A 27,592-nucleotide genomic window follows, 5' to 3' on the forward strand; every position below is an offset into this window, starting at 1 on the left:
ATATATGCAAGAAAGTGCTACTGATCATGATTGAGAAACAAGTACCAGGTTTGCCTCTCTCCTTAAACAATTAAAAAACTAGACTATATATACGAATCAATAGTTTTCAGCAAATCAGACAACCATTTCTGATGAAGGAAAAACAATATGGTGATTGTGAACAGCTTCATGCCTAGAGTGTCTAGGCTGTGACTCAAGGAAAGGGAGCTCAAATGGCAATGTGCCTGAGTTGAGGAAAAATAGTTGAAATTTGGGTATTCATTGGTGGCTGGAATTCACAGGCAGATGCCAGAGAGAAGAAAGCTATATGGAGAATACAACTGCAGAGAGGAGCACACAGAGGGAAAGCTTCAAAGATCTACAAAGGTCCTTCCTTTCCTCAACTGAACATTTATCACTTCATGTGTGTGAGTGAAATCTCACACACAAAAAATAAAATAAAATAAAACTGGTAAAGAATCACTAGAAAGAAATTGCTGGAACAATTTCTAGAATGTAAACAAAGACAGGAATAATTCAGGTTTCTATAGATTGATTAGTGCAATTATAACAGCCTCAGGATCAGGAAAACCTGATACAAGTTCCAGGTTATCATATCCAGTTAGCATAATATTGATACCACCAGTTATCGGTGACCAGTCCTGCTTCCCCACATGTTGAAGTTTGAACATTAGAGAAGCACGCCGAGGCAAGCATATAAAGCTGGGTTTATTTTAAAAGGGGTAACCTAGACTTCTCCCTGGAGGGAGAAGGGGGCCAGAGCTGGTATCCTGGTACCAGGAGAAGCAAGGTGTTCTGCCCTTTTTGTGTGTCCTAGGCTCCTTGGTTCTCCTGCCTTTTCCCCCTTATCTTTCTCCTTCCTGCATAAGTGACTAAGCCCAGGAGCTTGGAGGAATGGCCAAAAGGTGGGAAACAGGTGGGCTGAAGGGGGAAGGGCAGGATGCAGTAGCCAAGGACACATTAACAACCTTATAGCTCCCTACAGGGAGCAGCAATTCCTGGGACAGGTTACCTTGGTAATAGATTGGAGCAGGGGCAGGTGCTTGATAAGGGTGGAGGAAGGGCTCTGAAGGAATTAACTTGTCTCAGGGGACAGTCTCCAACTTCCCAGACAGACTTAAAATTGGCCTCCTTGATCCGACCTGACTTGATTTACCTATCTACCCTGACTGCCTGTCTAATTCTGGCTTCAATATCATCAGTGTAATGGACCAATGTGATATTGTGTAAGTGAAAAGATGATCAAGAGCATTGAGCGGTCATTTATGACATATTACTAAGAATTATTGTAGGTAGGACAGGGCAAATGTATCGCTTACTTTGCTGACTCAGAGCAAACTACTTCTCGTGGGCTTCATGGGTAAGTATGGAGAATAAGGCATTTGCCCTCTCAATACCTTCATACCAGGTACCAAGGGATATGTTAATTTTCTCAAGCATTGAAACCATGTTTGGTACAACAGCTGGAGTTGGGGTCATGCATTTGATTACTTTTAAAAAAAAATCCACTGTTGTTCTTCTGGATCCATCTGTCTGTGGTTTTGTTTTGGGTTTTTCTATAGGCCAGATAGGAGCATTAAATGAAATTTTGGTATCACTACCCTTGTATTTTTCAAGTCCTTGGTGGTTGTACTAATCTATGACGTCTCTCTGGAAAATTGATATTTCCTTTTGAGATATTCTTTTCGTGGACCCAGGCAGTTCTAATGCATCTATTTGTCATTTCTCACTACAATATCCTCATTCCTCAGATTGGGCAACCAACATGGCAATCTTTCCAGCTGTTTATATTTCAGTTGTACATTCAACAACTGGGGAAATAATCCCAGTGTGTATTCCAGGACTCATGTGATGCATTCAGACTTGACCTAAAATTCTATTAGTCAGCTTTTTGCTTCAGGGACCAAAATACCTGGCAAGCATAATTTTTGGAGGAGGAAAAGTTAATTTGAAGCCCATGGTTTCAGATGTCTCGGTCCATAGTACAATCTTATGGTCAAAAGATGTGGAAGAAAGCACCTAAGGACATGGGAACCAGGAAGCAGGAAGAGACCTCTGCTCATCAGGTGCAAAATATAAACCCCAAAGGCATGTCCTCAGTGACTGACCTCCTCCAGCCATACCCTACCTACCTACAGTAACCACCACTCAACTAAATCATTTAAGTTGTTAATGTACTGATTAGGTTAAGGCTTTTAAACCAATCATTTCACCTCCAAACATTCTTGCATTGTCTCACACATGAGCTTTTAGAAGACATCTCAGATCTAAACTGTAACAAACCCCATTTATCACCTTCCTTTTATAAAGAACCTACTATGATTGGTGAGCCAAGGTGATATCTGCTGTCTCCTAGAATCAGTACCCATTCAAGTCAGTATTAGTAGTCCCTGAAAGGTCTGATTATTTTGTCCCAGTGCAAAGTTAACCTAGTAAAAGGCCATAGGTTCCTTTGGGGAAAGCTTGGGAAGAGATGACAGTATACATATTTTGGTTCGGTACTGGAGTTGCTTCTCAGGGGTACCCAACCTCCCCTTCATTTAAGGGAGTCTGGGTTTTTTAAACTGGCTCAAGTCTAGAAATTGAAAGGCCATGAGCCTCTATTTTTTTATGATTAGAAAGAATTAGAAGCTTGTTTAATTGTCCTGGAAACTTTTTGGTTATACAGATCAAGTAAAAATTTGATAATCTTTCTATTTCCTTTCTTGAAATACCATGATGAACTAGTCAATATCGCAGGTCTAGATGTGTCAGATTAGTATAATTGTTGCTTTATTTCTGTTGTTCATTATGATAACTGTGTATACCTTACCTTTGGTGATTGAGTGTCACTACGTGGTCCCTGCTACCTTTGGATTTAATTATCCCCATTGCATGTAAAACTTACAATTTAGTGACTAATTCCCACTATAACCTCTGGACTATAAAGAAGAACAAAAATAAAGTTCCTCAAGGATGCTGCCTGTCCCCTTCATAAATCTGTTTCTCAGAGTATTAGTGAAAGGTATACCTTATGAATCCTCCCTATGCAGATGATTTTTATGTAGTAAATTCACTTTAATATTTCAATCTCTATAAACTTCTGAGTACTTTAATAAACCAAGGGAGATTAGGCATCTCTATCACATTTATGGTGTGCTTTGATCCTTGTTGCCGTCAGCCAAACAAACTGTTAGCCACCTTTCTAACTCACTGTGCTGCAATATTAAATGTAGACTCTCTGCTTAGGTGGCCCATCTAAGTCCAGTCTGATCCAACTTTATGTCCCTTGCACTGTTTTTCCACATCCTTGATATCTATATACACACATGTGTCCCTGGATTTCTGCTTGTGTAAAATAGAAAATTCAAGTAGTTCTTTTGGAGTGTAGCGCACTTCATCCTGGGTCACACTCTATACCAAATCTTTAAAGGCCTTCTGGGACTTGAGTCTAGTTATGGGTCTGAAACTAACTATGGGTAGTGAGAGTGGGTCATGAGAATAGCAAACTGCTCTACCTGACAGCTGCCCCCTGGGAAGCCATTATGTTTCCTTAACCAATACACCACTAATCCCCTTGGGCAGAGGTGGAAAAGTCAATAACACTGAGGGAAAGAGAACAGCTGCAGCTGGGGATAAAGAGGCCACTTCTACTGCTAGCAAAAAAAATAAAAAATAAAATAATCTCAAAAAAATTTAGGAGTTCAGTGTTTCCAACATCATTGTGATATTCCCAATCATCCCCATCCTAACTTACTGAATCACATTCTCTCTCAATCCTTGCTCTCATTTTAATATAGTACACATCCTTCAAGGATGAGAGTGCAACTTCCATTGTAGTTCAGCCAGTCCTATGATGAGAACTTATTTTTGCTTTCAACCCTGCAGCTGGTAGAAAAGATTTTCCCTTAGGACACATTCAGAAGATGTGAGCTACTTATATCAAACTGGATCTGGGAATTTGAATCCCTGGGCTCATCCTTTGTCCAGTGACATTAACAGCAACCAACATTATTACATTCTCTGTTTCCCACAAATATTCAAAAGTTTCCTAAACATAGTCACTAACATGGTTGCCTCTTACAAATGTTTGATTAGGACTATCCAATACAGGGAGATGGCTCCATTTTGCATAGCTCTATAAACAATTTAAGAATAGACTGTCAGTTTTCTCTATATTATTTGAAGTAGAACACACACTTAGCTTGCTTAAGGCTTAACTCCTTCTGGTATGAAACTCTATGTCAGGGGTCTCCAGAGACAGAACCTATAAGAGAAAGATGATCTAGATCCACATATGGATCTACATATAGGTGATTATTGACAGGAATATGAGAAGGGATTTACTAGGGCAATTATGAAGCTGAGAAGTCCCACAGTGGGCCATCTGAAAGCACTAGGGAATCCATAGTGTGGAATAATCCAAATTAGAAAGCCTCAGAACCTGAGAAGACACTGCTGCAACTCTAAAAGTCCAAAAGCCAAAAAGCCTTGAATTCTGATTCCAAGGGGTAGGAGAAGAAGGGTGTCTTAGCTACAAAAGAAAGAGAAGATGAATTAACTTTTCCTCTGCCGGTTTGTTCACTCTGGGCCTTGAGATGACTCACACTGAGAGTGGAAGCTTCCTCACTCCGTCTGTCAACACACAAGTTGATAGAAATACCCTCACAGATGCACCAAAATAATTCTTTATCAATTGCCTAAGAATCCAGCAACATATTAAAGTTGACACTTAATGTTCATCATCACAGACACAATATTTAACAATCCCTTGTCTTGATTATGAAAAGAGGAAATATTTTTTCTTTCCTTTGAACAACCTAAGTCTCTTCTTGTTGGGTTGCCTTCTGTTCATTAAAGACCAACTGAACCATCTTTTGAGACTTTGTTAGTAGAGATATTTTCTGTTGAGTGTGTGTAGTTATAAATTTCATAAGAGGAATTTTGATGAAAATTTAAAAATTAATATAGAAAACACAGATTTTACTTAATAGGGAAGGCAAGTGAATGGTTTCTAGACTAGAAGAAGGTTGAGAGGGAGGAAGGATGGATGAGAAAGAGGAGGAAATATGTAATTTAAAAAAATTATTCTATGTGTAAAAATAAATATATCACAGAGAATTTCACCTTTATGTATGAGCAGAAAGACCCAATCAAAATTAATACATGGGCAAAAGAAACATCAGTAAGTGAAAGAGAATGGGGAGGGTCGGAGGAGAGGACAGGAACTGAAATCAAATTCCACACACATAAGATTTTGTAGGGATGAACACAACTACTATGTATAACTATAATTCTCTTTTTGAAGCTAGGAGGGCAAATCAGAAACTTACCGTCAGATTTAATTTGCAGTAACTCTCTTCTTAGGTTCCCCAAAATATCATAGGGTTCCCAACTTGCACAGCAGAGAATTTCCTTACTCACCTATAAGGCTGGGGAAACTCTATGCCTCTTATTGGGCAGTCTTTCCAAGAGAACCTTGTAAAATTTGGCCCCATGAAGTCAACTTTCATTCTTTATATCAAGTCCTATGCAAATCATTCTCAAATATGACATCATAATCAAAGCCTCAAAAATATGATCATTATTTCCAATTTTATCCTGTTATAAGGAGAAAAGGTTTCTATTGAACTTACACAAATAACCGTATTGTCATGAAAGTAAGAATGCTTACTGTTTTCCCTTGTAGAGGGATCAGTCAGTGAGAAAGGATATTTCATTTGTATTCAAAAAGTATGATCTACTAATTGTTATAAGTACAAATGGAAAGAGAACAAGGAAAGGAGTTCCTTAAATTCAGAAAATACAACATTAAAGAACCAGTAAAGTTTCAAACTAAACCATAGTCCCAAGTAAATCTTTTTCCACTTATTTAGTAATTTTACAAACCAATAGGTTTCTCCATTTGGTTCTGGAAATCCTTACTCAGTTCAGGGGTATGCTCTTAAAGTTAATCACAATGCCAATAGGAAGCATTCTGAGCTGTAACAAATTGAAAATGTTTTTTGAGAAGGAACAGAGTCAAACAATAACTATATCTGAATGACCAAGCCTTAAAATTATCATTATAATATAATCAATAAGGGAATTTGCTTAACAAATTTGTTCACGTGTTTGCATACAACACTAAGTAATAATTGAAATTATGACTGGTGACGTTACAACAGGATATGTAGTAGACATCCAGGATATTGACACATTACTTGGAATTTCATACAATTTCTAAATTTCTTTTGTAATAATATTTATACAAATGTTACCTAGGAAATTTTAAAGTATCTCTTTTTATTTGGCAGTGTTTTCTTATGCAATGCAAACCAAAAAAAAAAAATTTTTAATGTCTCTTTCATACTATGAAATAACAATCCTTTGATTTTTTCCCTGACTTTTTGGGAAGGCTCAAGATCAGTTTGAGAATAAGATTTTATTTAAGACTTGATTTGAGAAGGGAATGTTGTCAAAAATGTAAAATATTTTTGTGCTTTTAGAAGTGAAAAAATTTCAGTTCTCTTAAGGAATCAAGGATATGAAAAACATTAATGTAAAGGAAGTTATTCTGAGAGGACTCCAAATTCTATTGTCTTAGAAAGATTACTTAAAAGGTAAAGAAAAACTTTTACAAATTTTTCTTAAGAGAAAGATTGCCCTGCCTTATATAGCACAAACCTGTAAGCTCAGCAATTGAGGCAGGAGGATCACAAGTTCAGGGCCTGCCTCACCAATTTAAGCAAGGCCCTAAACAACTTGGCGAGATACTGTCTCAAAATACAAAATGAAAAGAAAGAGGGCTGGGGATGCTGAGGATGTAGGTCAGTGGTAAAGCACCCCTGGGTTCAATTCCAGGTACCAGGAAAAAAAAATTAAAACAACAGGATGATAATTCAAGAAAATCTTTTCATTTTTGCATAGAGAAAGACAACCCCTAAAACAAATTCTAGTTTTGCATTAATACAGTGTTGTGATCCTTAAAAGAAGAAAGAAAATAAGAAATAACAACATTATGGGCAAATTCAGTCAATTTTACCTAGTTGACCACAAATAAAATTATTTTTCTGCAAACTTCTTGTAACTTCTTGTAGCCATTTTCTTTGTCCTACTGTTTTCCTTTTTCTCATTCTGAAACACCCATTTTATTTTAGAAATAATTTATTCTCTTTTTCCCTTAACAAAAATACATTTTATATTCCTTGTATACTTTTATTTATTGTATATGTCCAACTTTTCTTGCACACTCTACAAAAAAGGATTTTTATCTTTATTAATTCTAGTAGTTTTCATTGCTTGATTTGAACATAATTTTTAGCCATTATTAATTTTTATTTTAACAGCAAACTAGGGAGTAGTTGATTGTGAATTGTGTTTTTTTCATTAACATTCTTTAGCACACTAGCAAATTTTATGAATATACTATTTCACTATTTCTGATTGAGTTATTCTCCCTTTTTTTTAAAGAGAGAGAGAGAGAATTTTAATATTTATTTTTTTAGCTTTCAGCAGACACAATATTTTTTTGTTTGTATGTGGTGCTGAGGAGCGAACCCAGGCCGCACGCATGCCAGGCGAGTGCGCTAATGCTTGAGCCACATCCCCAGCCCCAGAGTTATTCTCCCTTATACTGTAATTTTTCCTGTGTCAAAAATAACATGTTTATGAACAGACCCAAACACTTTTAATCTCTCTGTAAAAAGAAGAGGCCAAAACTATATAAATTTAAACTTTTAAATGGATGTTTCAATAACTTCTCTTGCTTAAAATAGTCTAGATATTTAAATATCTGTTACTTAATTTAGCTTAGCATAACTTTTAAAATGCAAATTTCCAAAAAGATTTTGGAAGCTGTTTTTCAGCAAACATCAAACAAAGCTATCCATTATCTCAAGTTATTTTCCTGTTAACTGTTTTTAGATTACAAGCATGTTAGCCTAGGATTCCAAAAGCAAAAGCTGAAAAGGTAAATAATTTGTTTTGGTTTTATTGCTGTCTTTGATATACTTATTTTTTATATAAATAACTGACATCAAACAATTCTTTTTTACTGCATCTTGTAAGTTTGATTTTATAATTTTTATAATCATAAACATTTTATAGACATCTTATTCAACAAGTAAACTCAAGTAAAAGAAATGTTCATGTTATGCTGATAGTTTAATAAAAGGAGCCATGCTTTTTGTGTTATCAGCATAACATTAACATTTCTTGGCTCCTTTTATTAAACTAACAACATTAAAATAGTCTTAATTACCAAAGATATTGTCAACTCATTGAACTTGAAAAGCATTTGAGTTAGTTTCTATATGTCTAGGAGTTCTTGGAATATTTAGCTTAAATAAGCCCTCATCTATCTTTAAGCCAATTGGAACAGTAATCCTTTATGGGATTTTACACAGTAACTTGGTAATACCATCCAGAGATAGATAGATAAATAAATAAATATATATATTTTATATTATATATAACTATATATAATATAATATAGAATATATAGAATATATATATATATGTTCTGCATGTCTGTAATGTAATGGACAGATGGTACCAGAAGCAGAGCCTGCAAAGATTCAGCTACAAGCCAAGGGACTCCAAGAACACAGGAGCCACAGAAGCTGGGGGAGCCATACAATTATAAACAGACAATTGTAAACAGAAATTTTCCAAATTTCTTTATAAAATTTAGCCTTCAGTCAGACAATACCATAATAAACTCTTCTCACTGCTCACATTATATTTTACCCAATTTGTTTGTCTAAGAGCTGTGACAAATTAAGATTACTTCCTCTATATGAGGGTAAAAGCTTTTTACCAATTTTTGTGGAGGAGAACTAAGACCTTCTTTGCCCAGATAGGTTATCTTTGGGAGGATATGACTATATCTGGATTAAATATTTATTTAATTTTCAATTATCTTTATTTTTCCTTCTCAACCTCATACGATTGCTTTCGAGGGTCCTTGAGTCTCTCAGAAGCACAATGGGAATGGAAATTCTAAAGTTCAAGTGACTAAGGCCTGAAATAAGAAGGAAAAAGTTCTGGCAGGATGAGGAATGGAGGAAAAAGAGGTTTGAAGAGAAAAGTACCAAATAATTCAAGGAACTGAAGGAAGATTAAAGGAGTTAAAATGAGGAAGAAGTAGATGAGGCAGTAAGAAGGAAGAGAGTTTAGAGGATCCAGTTGGGGGAGACCTTCTGTTCCCCAAGAACAGCTGAAGTTCCCCTTTATCCTCAGAAAAATCATTTCCAGAAGAAAGGAGTGAACAGAGTTGGTGGAGTATGTAGTCAGCAGGGGTTTGAGAAAGGGGTTTTAGTTGACTGAGAAGTTACCACAGGAGAAAGAGGATCAAAAAGAGAGAACAGAGAGACCCCATAGAGAGATGGGCAATTTTCTAGGCTGGGAAATGAGGAAGCAACTTGCCACTTGAAAGAAAAGAGCCAGGAAGACAGACTTCCAACCCAGCAGGTACCTTTCAAACTAATGGACTTCAACCCAACTTCTTATAACTGAGAAGCCCAGGACTATAACAACCTGGTTTGTCTGTGGCTCTAACATGGCTCATATAGAATACTCTGAATCTTAAGAATCAAAATCTGTTCTTACTGTTCCTTAACAGACTGTCATCGGAAGAACTGGCTCAGAAGTTGAAACCATCAATGGATCCCCCGTCAATCAGCCAGGAGTAAAGGTAAAGGATCTAAAGTTTGTATTTGGGGTCCTGTGTGAGAAGTCCAGGGATCCAATGACAGATCCTAGTCATTGGATCACAAGTCACAGCACCGAAATTGTTTAAGAAAACAGTATTTATGATAGTTGCCATGAATTTCAATACGTTAGGGTAGACTATCCAAGGGCCTTGGGATTTTGCGGTCCAGGAGAAAAAACTCTGAACACAACTCCTGGTACTTCCATTTCTCCATTTAACCTTTCTAAACTTCCCTTCAGCTCCTTTAAATCATTTGATATTAATTTGTTCAAGCTCCTCATTGCCCCATTCCTCTATTCTGCCAGAACCTTTTCCTTTCTACTCTAGCCCTTCTGTCACTTGGACTTTAGAATTTCAACTCCCATTGTGGCTTCTGAGAGAATCTGAACATAACAAGGGAAAGTATGAATTTATCACCAAGGATCAGGATGTGAATCAATGGATGGAAGATGACTAACAAGGCAATTGATAAAGGAACCTAACAAATTCTGAAGACAGGCTGGAATGATCAGATAATGCCTGGAGGCTGATGGTGGATGATGAACTTAATTAAATAGTGAGGACCATCAGATATGGAGGCAGGGATGGGGGCATTTTGGATGAACTGACTAGACAGGATTCTTGGTAAACTTACCCCTGGCAGACATGACAAAGGATGGGAGCTAGTAGGGATAGAGACATCTGACTAAAGTTGGCTAAAAAGAAAACCTTTAACACAAAGAGACAGCAGCACTTTAAAAAAAAATAATAAAAATGCATCAGTATAACAATATCTTAGATTAACAGCTGAGTGAACAATATATGTTTAAGAAAAAAAATAAAATATTTTCATTTATAATATCATTTAGCAGGGAGAACTTCATCTTACTGTTCTGTGAAAAGAACCTAACTGCCCTATTTTGCTAAAAGATATGGAACAGTATTCATTCATCTTTTATGCACCAAAATTTGCTTGATAAGATTGTTAGCACACAATGCTGCAGCAGGTATGTAAACAAAAAAGGACTGGAGGGAAATAGATGATATAAAAATGAACTTACTGTATCCAAACCTAATAATGAAAAGTATAGCAATTATGAGTCAGATAAGGTTGTCTTCTCTTCAACAAAATTAAGAGCCATCAAATTCTTATTGTGTTGAGTGTAATAAGTATAAGAATAATCCAGGGTAATGGTAAACAAGAACCTACTGGAAAATTTCAATAATGTTTGTGTTAGCTGTCTTTAAATTCTTACTAATATTTCTAATAAAGTTTTCACTATCATTTTCTATTTGAATAAATTATTCATAAAATGACCTAAAATATCATGAAATAAAAATGCTTTGCTAGATCCATAGAGAAGGAATTATTTATTCCTCTTCTATTGTCTGTAAGATTTTGTGTATTATTTGTATCATTGTTTTTCTTTAAAAATATTTGGGACAATTTATTCATGAAACCATATGGACGTGGAGTTTTTGAGGTGTTTTTACTACAATTACAATTTATTAAATAGATATAGGATTATTATATTTAATATTATTATATTATATGGACTCTAATGATTTCTGTATTTCAAGGAATTTACCTATGTTACCATTTTTATTTTTCAAAATACTCTTGTATTGTTTAATATCTGTAGAATTTTTTATGATAATTGTTTTATTCCTGATATTAGTAATTGATTCCTCTAGTTTTATCGTTGCTTGTCTTAGTCTTTGACTTTAAGTTTTATCTTTTTTTCTGCTTACCTTTGGCCTGATTTCCTTTTTCGAAAGCTTACATTGGGATTAGTTTGCCCTTGTTTTTCACATTTCTTGAGAAATGAGAAATTCTGGTAAGCCAGATAAGTTATCTTAGACATTTCTTCTTCTCTATGAAAGCATTTAATGTTATAAATTTCTCTTCAAGCCTTTCGCTACCTGCCTCGCACACATTTTATGTTATGTGTTTCAATTTTATTTGGTTCAATATTTTTTCTAATATCTTCTTTGAAATATTCTTGGACATGTGGGATGTTTAATAGTGTGTTGTTTACTTTTCAAGAACTTGGAATTTGTCTACATCTTTCTAATAAACTTCTCTTGGTTGTCAGTGAACATATTTTGTATAGAATTTCAACGCCATGTTTTATGGCCCAAACTATTCTGTCTTGACAAATGTTCTCCATGCATCTGAAAAGAATTTGTATTCTGCTCTTGCTGGGTAGAATGTTCTATGAAGGTCAATTTGATCAATTTATTTGACAGTGTTGTAGGTATCATCTATAGTTACTGATATTCTATTTACTGATATTCAGTCAGTTACTGAGGGTTAAATACTGAAATCTCTCAGTCAAATTTGAATGTATTTCTCCTTTCACTTAACAGTTTTTGCTTCATTTATTTTGAAACTCATGTTTGGTTCTTGCACATTTAGGATAGTTATGGTCCCTTTGACAATTGATGCCTTCGTCTACTATTAAATGTTTACTGTTGATGTTATTAATATATCACTCTAGCTTTGTTTGATTAATACTTGCACACTGTATCTTTTCCTTTTCCTCTATTATTAACTTACCTGGCATCTTTATACTTAAAGCAAATTTGCCATAGACAGCCATATAAAGTTATCTATTGTTGCCTAAGATACTACTTTAAAACTTGAGTGGCTGAAAACATTTATTGTCTCATTGGTTTTGTGGATCAGGAATTTTGGAGCTCTTTGATGGGATTTTTTTCCCCTCTCTCTCTTTGCTTAATTTTGTATTATTTCCACCGCTGTATCTTCAATAGTTCATCTTTACACCTGCTCTTCCTTATTTGTACTTAATACTAGCAAGTATATTGGCTTTTTAGATATTATGTGTTTTTCATTTTATAAGCTCAAGTTTTTAATATCCTTCATTTCTCTGTTCTTGCCAACAACCCGCACTGATGAGATAAACTGGATTTAAAAGAGCTGGCTATGACATTAAGCTAAGAAAGCAGCGAAAAAGCACTGGGCACAGAAGTAATTTTTATACCTAGGGAGGGACAGCTCAGTGACCTTAAGGGTCAGCTTTCACACTGGAAAGAGCTCTGGAAAAGAGAGCCTGCACCCAGAATCTCTTTATTTTTATATGGGAACTCACAAAGGAGTTTAGATAGAATGTTCTTCACCAAATAAGGCAGGGGATAAGGTTTCAAGGGTGGAGTCCTGCTTCCTAATGTCTTGTGGTCAGCATATTGATTGACATCTTGGCAAGTCACACCCATCTCAGGTGCTGTGTGGGATCACAGGCAGAGCTAAAGAGAAGTCACACTTGCATCACACAGCCCAGCCATCGCCAGGCCTGTCCCCTCACATGGCTACTATGTGCATAGTTCACACACACAGCCCATGGATGGCTCATGATAACTACAATTTTTGTTTTACTACATCTTAATCCTAGGGGATTAAGGACATGATAATGATAATAGTTTTAATACTATCTTCTTTTAAGTTTAATTCTATCATTTTATTTTAATTCTGTCATTTGTTGATTTTTTTGAATGGTTTTATTGTAGCTATGGATTATATATATTGTCCTTTACATACCTGGTAATTTACATCCCCTGGGTGAATTCTAAATATTTTGAATTTATATTCTTAAGTTCCAATGATTTTATATAGTGTAAAGAGTGCTGTAATTTTTGTTTGTTTGTTTTTTGTTTTTGTACTGAGGATTGAACCCAGAGGAGTTTTACCACTAAGCTACATGCCCAGTTCATTTTTATTTTTTCATTTTTTAAATTTTGAGACAGGGTCTTGTTTGGTTGCTGACCTCAAACTTAGGATCCTCCTACCTCAGCCTTCTCAGTCACTGGAGTTACAGGTGTGCACCACCAGGCTGGCAAGAGTACTATGCTTTCTAGTGACATGGACTGAGTCTTACCGGATCATCTGATGCTAGCTTTTTTTTTTCCCTTGTGGTGCTGGGGATTGAACCCAGGGCCTTGTGCATGCAAGGCAAGCACTCTACCAACTGAGCTACATCCCCAGCCCTGATGTTAGCTTTTAAGCATATGTTAGAATAGTCCTGAAACAACTAATTCCACCCCAATATTAGAATGATAAGCATCTGGACTATTCTTAATGTCCCACTATTCCTCAGATCTGTGCAGCTAGTGAACTTGGCTGATAGGTAACCATATTATTGCCAACCCTGTTTAGGCTTCAAGAACTTCTGAGGCCTGCTGCTTTTTCATGGTTCTGTCTCTAGCATTATGTAATTTCATCACACACATGACAGTGTTGAGGATAAAGAGGCCTTCTGCAGAATTCTGCCTCTTTTATTTAAGTTCCTCCCACTAAATATTCTGCCCTTCACATTCTAAATACCATTCTCTCCCTAAACTCATCTCTGTCTCAAGTCAGCAGGATCTCTGGCTTCTGTTTGGATTACTCTCCCTAACCTACCTTTTGGAAACTGCCTCCTTGCACTACACTAGAGAAATCAAGCAGCTTGCTTATGTGTTTGCTTTCCTTTCTTTCAGGTATAATGCCCTGTGTTGACCATTGGTCAATATTTGAAAATATCCATCATCATTAGGGATAAACATTGTTCTCTTAGAAATGCAGGGTAGAACATTAATATTTTTAATTTCCAATTTTGAAGGTCAGAAGACAGGCAGATATTACCTTCACTGTGGCAAATGAAGTTTCCTATTTTTCATTTCTCTTTTTAGCATTATCACCATTTCATCATGAATTTATATTTATTCAGTATTTTACTATCAATCATAGTCATATTTTTTAATAATCATTGTTCCCAAATTTTCTCAATGGAAGTGTCTTCACATTTGTTTTCTATGTCCTCAAGAAACATTCCACCTCCCCTAAGAGCATCCTTGCTTTGTGGCACAACAAAAAGATGACCTAATCTCAGAATTTTCCCCCAACCTAAAATGAGCTATTTGTTTTCCTTTTCATAGTAAATTGATGTTCTGTCTGGGGTTTTTGTTGTTGTTTATTTGGTTGGTTGGTGTATTGGTTGGAGTTTTGCTCTTTAATTTTTTCAGAATTTTTTATTTTAACTTTCCTGGACACAGATAGTGTAGGAGATAATTCTGTGTTTTAGATAAAGGAAGGGTTTGGATACGCTTATTAGTTTCCTTGATTTTTTTTTTTACTATGATGTAATCCAGTGTGATTTGTTTAATGTGTGATACATATTTTGGTCTGTCTTCTGATGTTTTTCTTGCTTTTTGGGCTTCTAATCCCATTCTACTTGTCCTGGGTGTTAATATTTTTGCTTTTATATGAATTGAAGCTCATGCTACTGTCTTCTAGTTGTCCTGAGAGTTTGACTGTGGAAGGTTTAGATGTGCTTTATGTTGCTGTAAGCTGATTTTGGAGGATATGGCTATTAGGTGGCTGCCATGATTCTCTAAGCACGTTAGCAATTTTTCTTTGTAATCTAGAATTACATCTTTGAGATTTGTTGTTGTTTTGTTGTATTTTGCATTCTAGGGGACAAAAATGAAGACTGTCCCCACAAAGCATCATTTTTAATACTTCTGAGACTGTTTGGAATATCATCTATCACTCAATTACTCATATTTTTTGTGTACTTGTGTATATATCTGTACACATCTCTCTCTCCCATTGTCTTTCTCTCTCACTTTTCCTCTCACTTTCTCTCTCTCTCTCTCTCTAGACACACACACACACACACACAATGTAAAAGAAGTAACGCCTGAGAAAAATGCAAATGAAGAAAAGGAATGGTTAATACATATAACATTTCCTTTTCAGAATTCCATTCTTCATGTTCATTAAGCCTTTATTACAATTCCTAATATTTTTTACTTTATAAGAAATTCATAAATCCTTTCTTGATCAGTTCATCAAAGAGATGTTATTTCCCTGTTGTCTTCTAGGTTTAGATCTAAGGATCTAGGATCTGGCCTCTTTTTCTTCCTGAAGTCCTTCTTATACATAAATACTTCATCCTAAAAATGAACCCAGATAGACTACATAGCCATGTAACACCATTTACAGATTATCTTTCTGTTGATTTTAGACAAAATGAAATTCTGCTGACATGACAGGATCATTCCATATTGTATACATGCATTGTATTATAATATTGTACACCATCAAAAGTACAAATATTGTATGTTGCTTAAATATACTTCCACTACTCTGTTGATCCTTCCAGATGTGTTTGTTCTTTTAAAATCCACAGACAATAATCTAATGAATCATTTTTGTAGTCTATCACAAGATTTAGGAATGAAATACAAAAAAAAATATTAGCTTTCCAAAATTTTGTAATCTCATTTTGCTTTTCTAAAGTCCATGAATTATTCCAAATAGTCAACCTGCCAGTTAGATCAAGCAATGTAGATATCCTATTCCAGGATTTATAATTATTTAAGAAGAAACTTTTGAAAAACACAAAAATTTTAACTCAGAAGTTCTCAATGTGTATATGGATCTACCCCTAACTTGTGACTTCTCTTTGTTCAGATTCCTACTGAGAATTTTTAGTGCCTCTTATTCTGAGACCCATATTTATCATTTCTTCCATTTTCATTACAATGTAAGTTAGGAGTTAGAGTTTACTTTAATTCTATATCTCATTGATAACAATTGACATGTTTTTTTTCTCTTTTATTTTTTGTTTTGTTTCTCATTGAAGGGCCTGGTTTATCTAACATTATTACTGCCAAATTTCATTTTTCTATCAATAATTTTAAGATTTTTTTCCATTTTGAATTACTCTACATAAATATAAATCACTGCACTGACCTAAGGTATCTGTGTCACAATATATAATCCATATAATGATATATGTCAGCATTATGCATAAAACTTTAAATGAAATTTTAGTTCAAATATGTGAAGAGTGAGACTCTGTAAAGGTTTTATTTCATACAGATATTAAATAAATAAATATACATGTGTGTGTATTTTTATATATATTATATGTATGAAATATTTATATCCAAAAGTAAATGTTAATAATCTGTGCCTCTTTTCTACAGGAGAGAATGTTTAAATTTTATCAGATGAAACATACTTTTCAAATACTGGATAAAATGAGATGCTTGCGAAAACGTTCTACAGTGTCATTTTTGGGAGTTCTTGTCATTTTCCTCCTATTTATGAATTTGTACATTGAAGATAGCTATGTTCTGGTAAGTTATAGAGGTTGATTATTTTTTGTTCAAAATAAAGCATATGTCAACTTAAATTGGTATAATTGTAAGCTAAATTGAATCCTCTGTTGGGCAGGTAAACTTAGCTTAAGCAAAATTATAATATATATATTTCCTACCTAGAGATTTTTTTCTATAAATTATAATTTTTCAATATTATACTTGTTTTAACTTATGTTGCATTAATTTATTTAATACTGTATATATTGTGTTTCAAATATGTCTATCTAATTACAAAGCAATTATTTATCATTATTATGCTGAGTTAATAAGGACTATAATTTGAAATATATAAAATAAAATTTGCTTCACAAGTATTATTCCTTACTTTCTCTACTTTTCTTATTGAAATTTTATTGTCTAGATAAAAATAGTATCTAATTGTGCTATTTTGTTTGTGTAATATTTTGTTATAATATTTGTGTTACTTTTGGATTTTGAATAGCTCTAAATGGCCATATATATATATATATATATATGATCTCAAATGACGAATGTATTATGTGGAAATTATTCAGTGTTTAAACATATATAATAAAAGTCAGTATATAAGAATATACCAATTTGTTTTATGCAAAATATATAAAATAGAGAGTTCATTCTGGCTAATAGTGAGAAATCAGTTTGTATTTTTCTTATTTTACTTATGGTTATAAATGTCACATAATTTCATATCTGTTGATAATAATATGAACATTGTTGTTTATTCAGTTTTTTTCAACTGAGCCTAAGATTATCTGCTCTAATTTTTATTTTGTTATTACTATTTGCATATTTCAGAAAATCAAGTCCTTTGCACTCACAGGGACTAAATAGTATTGTAGCAAGAAATATTATAACAATAATCATAAAAAGCATTCCCAATAAAATGTCTTATTGTATTGAGCATGATTCATTAATTATGTACTCTTTGCCAGATAGTATATCTTATGAATCCACCATAAAATCTTAGTACAGATTCTTCTAGTAGGTTCTCTGTAAAACATCTCATTTCCTTTAACTCTGTATTTTTTATAATGAAATTCTGCCAGAATCCTAGCTCTTGACATTTGGCCAGTTTTTTTTTTTTTTGTCATCAAGCAAAGATCCTGATTTTTTAGACTCTTCATTCTACTATCCATGATCAATTGACAATATAGTGGAAATCACCAAAGATTGAAAGAATTTGACTAGATATCATTTATACGAGCATAGAAAATTGGATAAACTTTCTAATTATGTGAATTTTGGAATTTTTTTAACCTCTCAAGTTTATATAATAAGGTTCATGTGATCTAGCTATATTTTCTTGATAGAATTTAAGATGATAAATTAACTAAAGAGTCTCCTAATAATGATTCAGTTTTTTAATAAAAATTAATTGCATTTTTGTCTACTGGTAAAAGTATATCAAATTTCATAAATCAAGAACCTGCTATTGATTGGAGTTTACTATATTTAATGACTTCTTATGTTTATAAGAGAAGGTCAAGTGCATTTCCAATCTTTCATTTTGACATCTCCATAAGACCACTAATATGGAACATATACCACTTTTTGTAACAGAATCTCTATAAACCCATAATCTCATGTAAGAAATAATATAATATTTATCAATAAGAATAATCAAATGCTATTGCCCTGTTTTGTGAATTTTTACAGTCTACTGTAAACATTGATTCTAGCCTGCCAATGTGAAAAATAAGATTTATGGAAATAACTCTTCTACTAAAGAGTACTTTTTCAATGAAATTTCTTTGACTATATTGAGCATGTATTTAGTTATATTTACAAATTAATCCATGTGCAAAGAAGAGATATATTTCTCAGATTTGAAAATGATTATCAAAAACAAAACAGAAAAATAATTTTTAAATATTTATGTTAAGTCAGAAACAGTGAACAATGAATTAATTGTGATCTTTAAATATCAGCACCCATCCTTATTATAAATTCAATGATAACATTTTTGTTATTTAATTTTTTTAGTTTATCATATGATTTCTAAGTAAATTTCATTTTGAGCTGGCTTAATAAATATTTAAAACATCCAATCACTAATATTAAATTTTATTAAAGATAATCTTCTGAAAATGTATAATATCTATGGAAATCTGACTACTTCAAAAATATACTGTGGTTCTTTTTTAATACTTCTCTCTTTTGACTTTTTCAGCTGAGTTTCATTTTTAATATGCTAGCCTTGACCTCATGATTCTATAATGATACCATTTCCTAACCATAAATTTTAGGAGATCTTTTTATTATTATTATTATTATTATTATTATGGTCTCCTTTTTATTGCTGGAAAATAATTCTTGCAATTCAGAGGAATCAAATGAAGAGTTAGAAGTAGTAAGGTCGCTGGAGTTACTCAGCACATTCTACTCTGCTCTTTTTGCTAGAAAATCCAGCTGTGGACTGAAATCCTAGGAATATTAACAGTTTAGTATATTAGCTTATGTATTAGAGTCATATGACTTTCAGTGGGAAAGGAAGCTGAGCTTAGTGGAAGAGACAAATACTATTACAAGTCAAGCTAAGTAGAAGAGAAGCTGCATGCCCAATCAACTTAGCCTCTTGGCTGTGAGCATCTTCAAAGTAGCCACTAGGGTATATATTTAGTCTGTAGCTAGTCCATTGAATTTCATTCCCATCCAGAAAATGATTGTCATAAAACTTTGTCTTATTACTGAGAAACACACTATAGCATAGTAACTACAGAAAGAAGGTATCCAGGGACAGCCTGGCTGTTCAGTTAGATGCCTCTGGAAGCAACCAACAAGGCTGACTCAGGTGAAAGGTGCATTATTTATTTATGCTGAAAAGTGTAAAGAAGCTTGTACTTGAGAATTTAATTAAGTGCTTTCATATCAGTTCCATTGCATTTTATATTCTGTTATGTCCTTCAATCAAAATGAATGTATTCCATCTTATCACAGAAAAGGCTGAGATTTTTACACTTTCAGGACAGGATTCTTAAAGAGATATTAAATCCTGCAGTTTCTTTAGAATGTAACATCTCATAAGAACAAAATGATGATGTGAATTCAGTACTGTGACTACTGTGATTTTTATAGAAATTTCTTCTACACCCTATTGATTATATACACTGTTACATTGCTATTAAAGCAGTTCATACTAAACTGAGTCCATAGATACTTCTTGGCCACTTTTAATTTCGTTTATTTTAGTCTTAAGGATTTTCATAGGTTTGCTTATGGATATGTGAAAATATTTATGTGTAAATAACTTAAAATGATCATAGATTAATGGATGTTGAATTGATATATTTAGCATCTAAGGATTAATTTCAGGTATTTTGAAAGTCTATAGCTTTTGTAGATGGCAAATCCATTATAAATCTTTTAAAGATCAAATGTTTTCTTTATCCAAATTATCAAGGCAATATAAGATATAAAAATGCAGTATTAAAGACCAAATGTAGATTCACAACATAATTGGATAAACAGAGAATATATTTAGAATGAATATTGATTTAATAAAGTCCATATAAAAAGACCTTATAACTCTTTAGTCATACTTTATTATTTTCCATTTTTATTCCAAGAAAAGTCCAGTCTGGCCAGACTTAAAATGTGAGCTAATCATCTTTTTTACATTTCAGTTTAAGACAAAGTATTGAATGTTCTAATCAAGGTAAAACTTGTATTTGAATCTTGTCCAATCTTTTAGAACAGAGGTTTAATTAAAGTTTTATTGACCACAGACAGGTAATATCAAGACTGAAGTTATTTAATGCATCGACTTTCTCTGCTTGATGACTTGCACATGATTGGCCTTACATCCTGTACTGAGTATTAGAAATAGATCCATAAAATGACACACCTTACCATAAAAAATTCTCCTTAATTTGGTTGCCCCAAAACATATATTAATAAACCATATACCCAAGCCAAACAAGTCATTGTTTTGCTAATAATGTATAATCAATAAAGACTGATGAGTTAAGTAATCAATATTTGCCATTGAACTTATACCAAAGAAATGGAGGCAATTAAATGGATAACAAGACATATTTTAAACTGAAATTCAATATTTTCATAAACTTAAGTCTTTCTGAACATTTAATAAAATGTAGTCCACTACCATGTGTAAAAATGATCTTAAATATTGAAAAAGCACACTTACAGAATGCCACACAAAAACACATGTGCCCTCCCCCCCACACAAGCAAAACTATCATAAGACCAGTATAAGGTTTGAACACAAATTCTTGACTTGGTAAAAATGTGTTCTCATTGAGGTTAATTAAAGACAATTGAAAAAATTTTAAAAAAATTTTTAAAAACACTACTATATCATGAGGACTTTAGTCGACTGTTCTCAACATCTTTTAATTACAGTGGCCTTATAAGCAACTTATTAAAACTCCTTACTTAATAAATTATGCAAAATCCAATGGTTGTGTCTACGTTTGCATCTTCCTAATTATTCCTAAGGTTTTACAATCATAGACATTATATGTGGTCTTTAATTTGAGATTGTTTAAGAAAGAATATTTTATAGGATGGTATAGGAGACAAGAAAAAATCAATTTATTTTGACTCAAATATGGGAAATTCTGTGGTAACTGGCCTCAGATGAAACTAAAATAGATTACCATTGAATTTTTAGATTGGTGGTTATTATAAAAATTCTGAATTCTAACATGAAGGTACTTGGAATTATCTTTCCTTTTTTAAAAATATTCTTTAGTTGTAGATGGACACAATATCTTTATTTTTATTTTTTTATTTTTATGTGGTGCTGGGAACTGAACCCAGGGCCTCACACATGCAAGGAAAGTGCTCTACAACTGAGCTACAACCCAACCGGGCACTGGGAATTTTCATGTAGATACTTGCTTATCAAGAGAATCCCATTATTTTTGTGTACACTGTAGAGAAGCAAATGAACTGTAATATAAAGAATGGAATAGAGGAGAGAGAAAGTGAAACAAAGGCTGTAGGTAGGAAATCAGGAGAGTGATGGTAGTCTTCAGCCTCTGAATCCAGTGATTGAGATTTATCTAATGTTATATGTTGTTGATAGTACCCATATCTTCATAGTGTAAGGAGAAAATTTAATACATGACCCTCTATATTATTTATTTTCCTTGCCTCTTCCTTGACATTTAGGAGGGTGACAAACAGCTCATAAGAGAAACATCCACACATCAACTAAATTCAGAGCGCTATGTTCATACTTTCAAGGATTTATCTAATTTCTCAGGGGCCATAAATGTCACCTATCGCTACCTAGCTGCCACACCTTTACAAAGAAAACGTAAGTATCCTTAAACTTTTAAATTAAAGAATACATAAAATACTTTGTGAAAAATAACGTTTAATTTGTATAGCAATAGATGTTTGAGATTTATTAATTTAATATATACTTTGATAAGAACTTCAGTGTATCACAACTTGTAATTTTGTCACTGGCCAAATTCCACTAATAATGAAAAAATTTTGTCTAATTTTAATGTGAACTTTTTGGCAGTCTGATACAGGATGGTATATGACACAAGGAAAAGTTAACTTTAAAAATTAACTATTTCTGTGTTGTTCTATTTTCAGATTTTCATAGTTTAGTTTTATCACTTGCCACCAGTTTGAATTACCTTTTAAACCACGAACTGAGTGGCTTAAAAAACAACAAATTATTATGTCATGGTTCTGGAGGCTAGAAGTTGAAATCAGTTTACTGGAAGACCCACAGTCCCTCTGCCCACTCTAAGGAAAAATCTATCAACCTACATGACAAGCGGAGATTCGTGTGTATAAAAACAAAGACATTTTTGAGGATTATCAATATGAGGATGATCACCTGGAGAGGGGGACAAATTATAGCCATCTAAAATAAGTGTTCACTAAAAGTGGCATGAGAAGGGTGTGGGATTTTAATGATGAATAAGAACAAAGGAGGAGGTTATAGCCCCCCATTGATGGTTATTGTTACATTGGTTGACAATAACAACACAAAATTTGATTGTTAATTAGTTACTGATATCATACATTCCATATAAGAACTATAATAAGAAAGATAAGGTTTTCATTGTGGTTATTTATTGTTTTTATGGAGTCAGAGAGTTTGCAGAAGTTTGCCACTCTGGGTCTGAATGACCCGACTATCATCTCTTGCATCATGTTTCCCTATGCTAAAGAATTCTGTGTGTGACATTTTGAATTATTTCTCAAATCCTTCTTTGGTTCTTCCATCTTGTGGTGGCCCCTGGCATTATATTACTTGTGGCAATGATAATTCCTGCCTCCATTATCATTGGCCTCCTTCCTTTATTCTCTCTGTATCCTCTCCTCTTCTTATAATGATACCAGTTACTGAATTCAGGGCATACCCCTAAATGTAAGATTAGTTCATCTCAAGATTTATAACTAATAATATCTGTACATATCCTTTTTCCCAATAAGGTCACATTCTCAGGTTTTATGTAGACATGAATTCTTAGAGTAAACTTTTCATCCCTCTGTAGTATGAGAAAAAATATTTGAAATTAAGTAATTATATACTATATTTCATAGATTCCAAGACATCATCATTTATAAAAATACCTTATCCAATGGTGTACCATTAATGTATCTGATTAATAGACCACTGTAAACATAAGCATTATCAATTTTTTATATATATGTATATATAACAGTATATACATATATATACTGTTAGTTGTAGTCAGACACAATACCTTTATTTTATTTATTTACTTTTTTGTGGTGTTGAAGATCAAACCCAGCACTTTGCATATGCTCGGCAAGCACTCTACTGCTGAGCCACAACCCTAGTCCCAGCATTATCAATTTTAACTATAAGACACCATCAATTGTAATTTGCAACTTACTATTTAAATGTTTTGGTGTGAAAAAATACAAATTTAAAATCAATGAAACACAGTGACATCATGACATTTTAATAGATTATATGGACACCACAACAAATTTTGTTTCCCTTTTAAGAACTTTTTATGCAAGGGACTTTGTGATAATCAACTTGAGGAAATTGGTAAGTTAATTTAGGTTTAATTTAGAGCTCTTTTCTTTTCAATTCTCCAGTTCAAATGTCTAGTCTTCTTCGGCTTTCATTTAACTGCCCAAGACTGCCATGATTCTTTTATCCCCGTATGTCACACCACCTCTGACTAAGCTTTACCAACTCCCCTTTTCTGTGTTTAATTTACTAATGACTATTTGCACAAATACCACCTGCTTTGTACTAAAGAGGCAATATAACAGAGCATAAGAGAGGGGCAGTTGGATCCTGACATCACACCGCTTACTAAGTGTAACTACAGTTTGAATGAGCTGCCTCGTCACACAGGTCCTGCTTTCCTTTATATAAAGCAGAATGATGGCAATAACTACCCTGTCTCGAAAGACTGCTGTGAACACTGAAGATGCATAAGTAAGTTAAAAGTGCATAGATTCCTTCCTCTGATGTACAAAAGCTTTCATAAGTGTTGGCTAGTATTGGATCTTAATCAAATGTGGTGACTTAAAGTTTAATAATGGTATCATGTGACATATATGTGTTTCAGTAGAAGTCAGAGTTTTAAGCCCGGTGTTTACACAAAATGTGTAAGTCTCAACTCAACTTCTAAAATAGACTAATCAGAAAGGTCTAACCTGGAAGAGGTTGTTTGTTTGTTTGTTTGTTTTTAGTATTGTAGAAATTATATCATGTAGGTGTCTATGTGAAATCAATGATTTTGGTGCATATTAACATTTCCTCATTTTCCAAATGGTAGTTCAAAAATTTTATTCACTGAGTTATGTGAGAATGAGTTCTTTAAAAAGTGAAAATATTTCAATAGAAAGACATGTAACACTTCTTAGAGGTGACCTGCTTTTCTCGGAGTTTTTTTTTAATCCCTAAAAATATCCTGTCTCTACTTCTAGATTTTAAATGTCTGAATGACTTTATTTAATCAAAATTTCTATAATTTGTGTCTCAAAATTAAGAAAACAATAATGTTCACATCTTGGAACAATGTGCCATACAGTTGAGCATTGATAAGTTTTTCAAATATATCATATGATATTGCTTATTTTCTAATTAACCTTCTATATAAATTTCAAAATAACAATGTGAAGTTTACTTATGAATTCTTCTAGTGTAAGAAAATGATCAAAGTGAAAATATGTGACAGGCCCTGTGAAAAATTTAAAGACGATTAAAATAATGTGCTGCTCTTATTTTTCTTTTCTACTTGAGACTACTTTATGAGTCTCAATTGTGAATTCTCTTTCCTTTTTGTAGATTTTTGAAAATATAATTTGTATATTAGGTAAACATTTCTCTCTCTTCTCTAATGGGCACATGTGAGAACACTAAGCTTTAGAACACTTTAAAGCTTTCTTTTGAATTTCATAAACAAGTGATCAAAACTGTAGGGCCCATATATCATTATTCTTAAGATGCATTTATTTTCAGTGGAAAATATCAAAGAGATACTATAGGCAAATATTTTCTCCTTTTTTTTTTGTTATTCAGAACTCTTTTCACATTTATCTTCCTTCTGAATTCTTTTGTTTAGGGTATCTTACCATTGGACTTTCATCAGTGAAACGAAAAAAAGGCAACTATTTACTTGAGACAATCAAGTCAATTTTTGAGCAATCCAGCTATGAAGAGCTGAAGGAAATTTCAGTAGTAGTTCATCTGGCGGACTTTAATTCATCCTGGCGTGATGTCATGGTCCAGGATATTACACAAAAGTTTGCCCATCATATCATTGCAGGAAGATTAATGGTTATACATGCTCCTGAAGAATATTACCCAATTTTGGATGGTCTTAAAAGAAATTACAATGATCCAGAAGATAGAGTCAAATTTCGTTCCAAGCAAAATGTAGATTATGCTTTTCTGCTTAATTTTTGTGCCAATACTTCATATTATTATGTAATGCTCGAAGATGATGTCCGATGTTCCAAAAATTTCTTAACTGCCATCAAGAAAGTCATTGCGTCCTTAGAAGGAACTTACTGGGTAACTCTTGAGTTCTCTAAGCTTGGCTACATTGGTAAACTTTATCATTCTCATGATCTCCCACGTTTGGCACATTTTTTATTAATGTTTTATCAAGAAATGCCTTGTGATTGGCTGTTGACTCATTTTAGAGGTCTGTTGGCTCAGAAAAATGTGATCCGGTTTAAACCATCTCTCTTTCAGCACATGGGTTATTATTCCTCATATAAAGGAACTGAGAATAAGCTGAAGGATGATGATTTTGAAGAGGACTCATTTGACATTCCTGATAACCCCCCTGCAAGTCTGTACACCAACATGAATGTGTTTGAAAATTATGAAGCAAGCAAAGCTTACAGTATTGTTGATGAGTACTTTTGGGGAAAACCACCTTCAACAGGAGATATCTTTCTTATTGTTTTTGAAAATCCAACTATAATCAAAAAAATTAAAGTGAATACTGGGACAGAAGATCGGCAAAATGACATTTTGCATCATGGAGTCCTTGATGTTGGGGAAAAAGTTATACTTACCAAACAAATAAAACGTTGTGATTCTTACTTAAGACTAGGGGAATTCAAAAATGGAAACTTTGAAATGTCAGATGTGAATCAAAAAATTCCATTTGATATACACTGTATGAGGATATGTGTTACCAAAACACAAAAGGAGTGGCTGATTATTAGAAGCATTAGCATTTGGACTTCTTAGCCAATTAAATCAGTATGTTCATTTGCTGAAACAGATCTTTCTGTTTCCTTTTTTGCTAACTTCCTCTTTTGCTACTTTTGTCTTTTGGGAGGAAAGCAATGAATGTGTATGTTAAAAGAAAAGTCTATCAGTTTTGATTCACACATTGTCAATACAATTTTACTCTACACATTTGTGTTTATTTTTACTTTTGAAGTTAAATATCATCCCATGGTAGATTCTACTTTCATTTATGCTTTTAGATGTTCTTAGTTTCATAATTGCAATTGTCTAACAAGTCATATGAAAGATATAAAATAAGTTTGTTGGATGATAATTCTTGAAAAATAGTTGCCAACTATATGTACTTATTCAAGAAGTGATAATTTCTTGTATCAGATAGATTTTTACCAAGTATCTCTATGAATATGCAGTTGGCTACAATTATAATCTGTTTTATTTTTCTTATGAATTTAGGTTTTCATTTACTTCTGTGCATCTGCAGTGAATACCTTCACATAGAAGTGGTGTCTTTACAACATATTTTTTATTTGTAAGTAGGGCTATGGGAAAAATAACTTTAAAATATCTTTCCCCTAATTATTTATATGAAAGGGAACCTTGATCATTGTTTAAAACATTTAATTGAACATTTATTATTAATAAATTTTCTGTGGGATAAAGTCTTTTTCTAGTTTCCCTTTTACAAAAAATTTTAAAAATATCAGTTAAGCCTAGTATTTTCAGATAACATTGGGCCCCTGCATTTAATAGAAAAAAAAAAAGAGAGAAAGAAGGCCAATAGTTCATTCATAAAGATATTTTCAGTATATACAGAAAATATTTGAAATTGATTTTATACGTTTTGTATTAAAATTTGTGTGACTGAAATTATTGTAATTTATCATATAATTTTTGGGGAGTTTAAATGGTTATCTTATAAAGGATAAAAGTGAGAACCACAGAAATTAGCTAATATTTCTATACTCAGTGAGCTATTTCTTAACAAAGCCAGAATGAGAGATCTGCTCTTCTGATAATCAGACAATGCTCTGTCTCTTGTATGGGGATTGCTTCTCACAAGTTTTGCTTTCTCTTCTCTGCTATGTAGTTCTCAGATA

The 27,592-nt window shown here is 33.2% G+C and overlaps 1 protein-coding gene and 1 non-coding gene across 4 annotated transcripts in view; one reads left to right on the top strand and one right to left on the bottom strand.

The window, feature by feature from the left end:
- Mgat4c (MGAT4 family member C) overlaps nt 1–26,661 on the top strand; it is a 783,513-nt gene extending 756,852 nt beyond the window's left edge. For all 3 annotated transcript variants that reach the window (XM_048804350.1, XM_048804344.1, XM_048804353.1), the window contains 4 exons: nt 9,584–9,655; nt 16,646–16,798; nt 21,941–22,088; nt 25,351–26,661. In XM_048804350.1, the coding sequence (XP_048660307.1) occupies nt 16,652–16,798; nt 21,941–22,088; nt 25,351–26,492 (1,437 nt within the window). In that variant the 5' untranslated portion in view covers nt 9,584–9,655; nt 16,646–16,651 and the 3' untranslated portion in view covers nt 26,493–26,661. The remainder of the gene's footprint in view (nt 1–9,583; nt 9,656–16,645; nt 16,799–21,940; nt 22,089–25,350) is intronic.
- Nucleotides 13,581–13,654, bottom strand: Trnaa-ugc. Its single transcript has one exon. It is a non-coding gene; the product is annotated as a tRNA-Ala (tRNA).
- Nucleotides 26,662–27,592: the final 931 nt, after the last annotated feature.

This window comes from Marmota marmota, unplaced genomic scaffold (assembly GCF_001458135.2).
Source record: "Marmota marmota marmota unplaced genomic scaffold, marMar, whole genome shotgun sequence".
Lineage (NCBI taxonomy): Eukaryota > Metazoa > Chordata > Mammalia > Rodentia > Sciuridae > Marmota > Marmota marmota.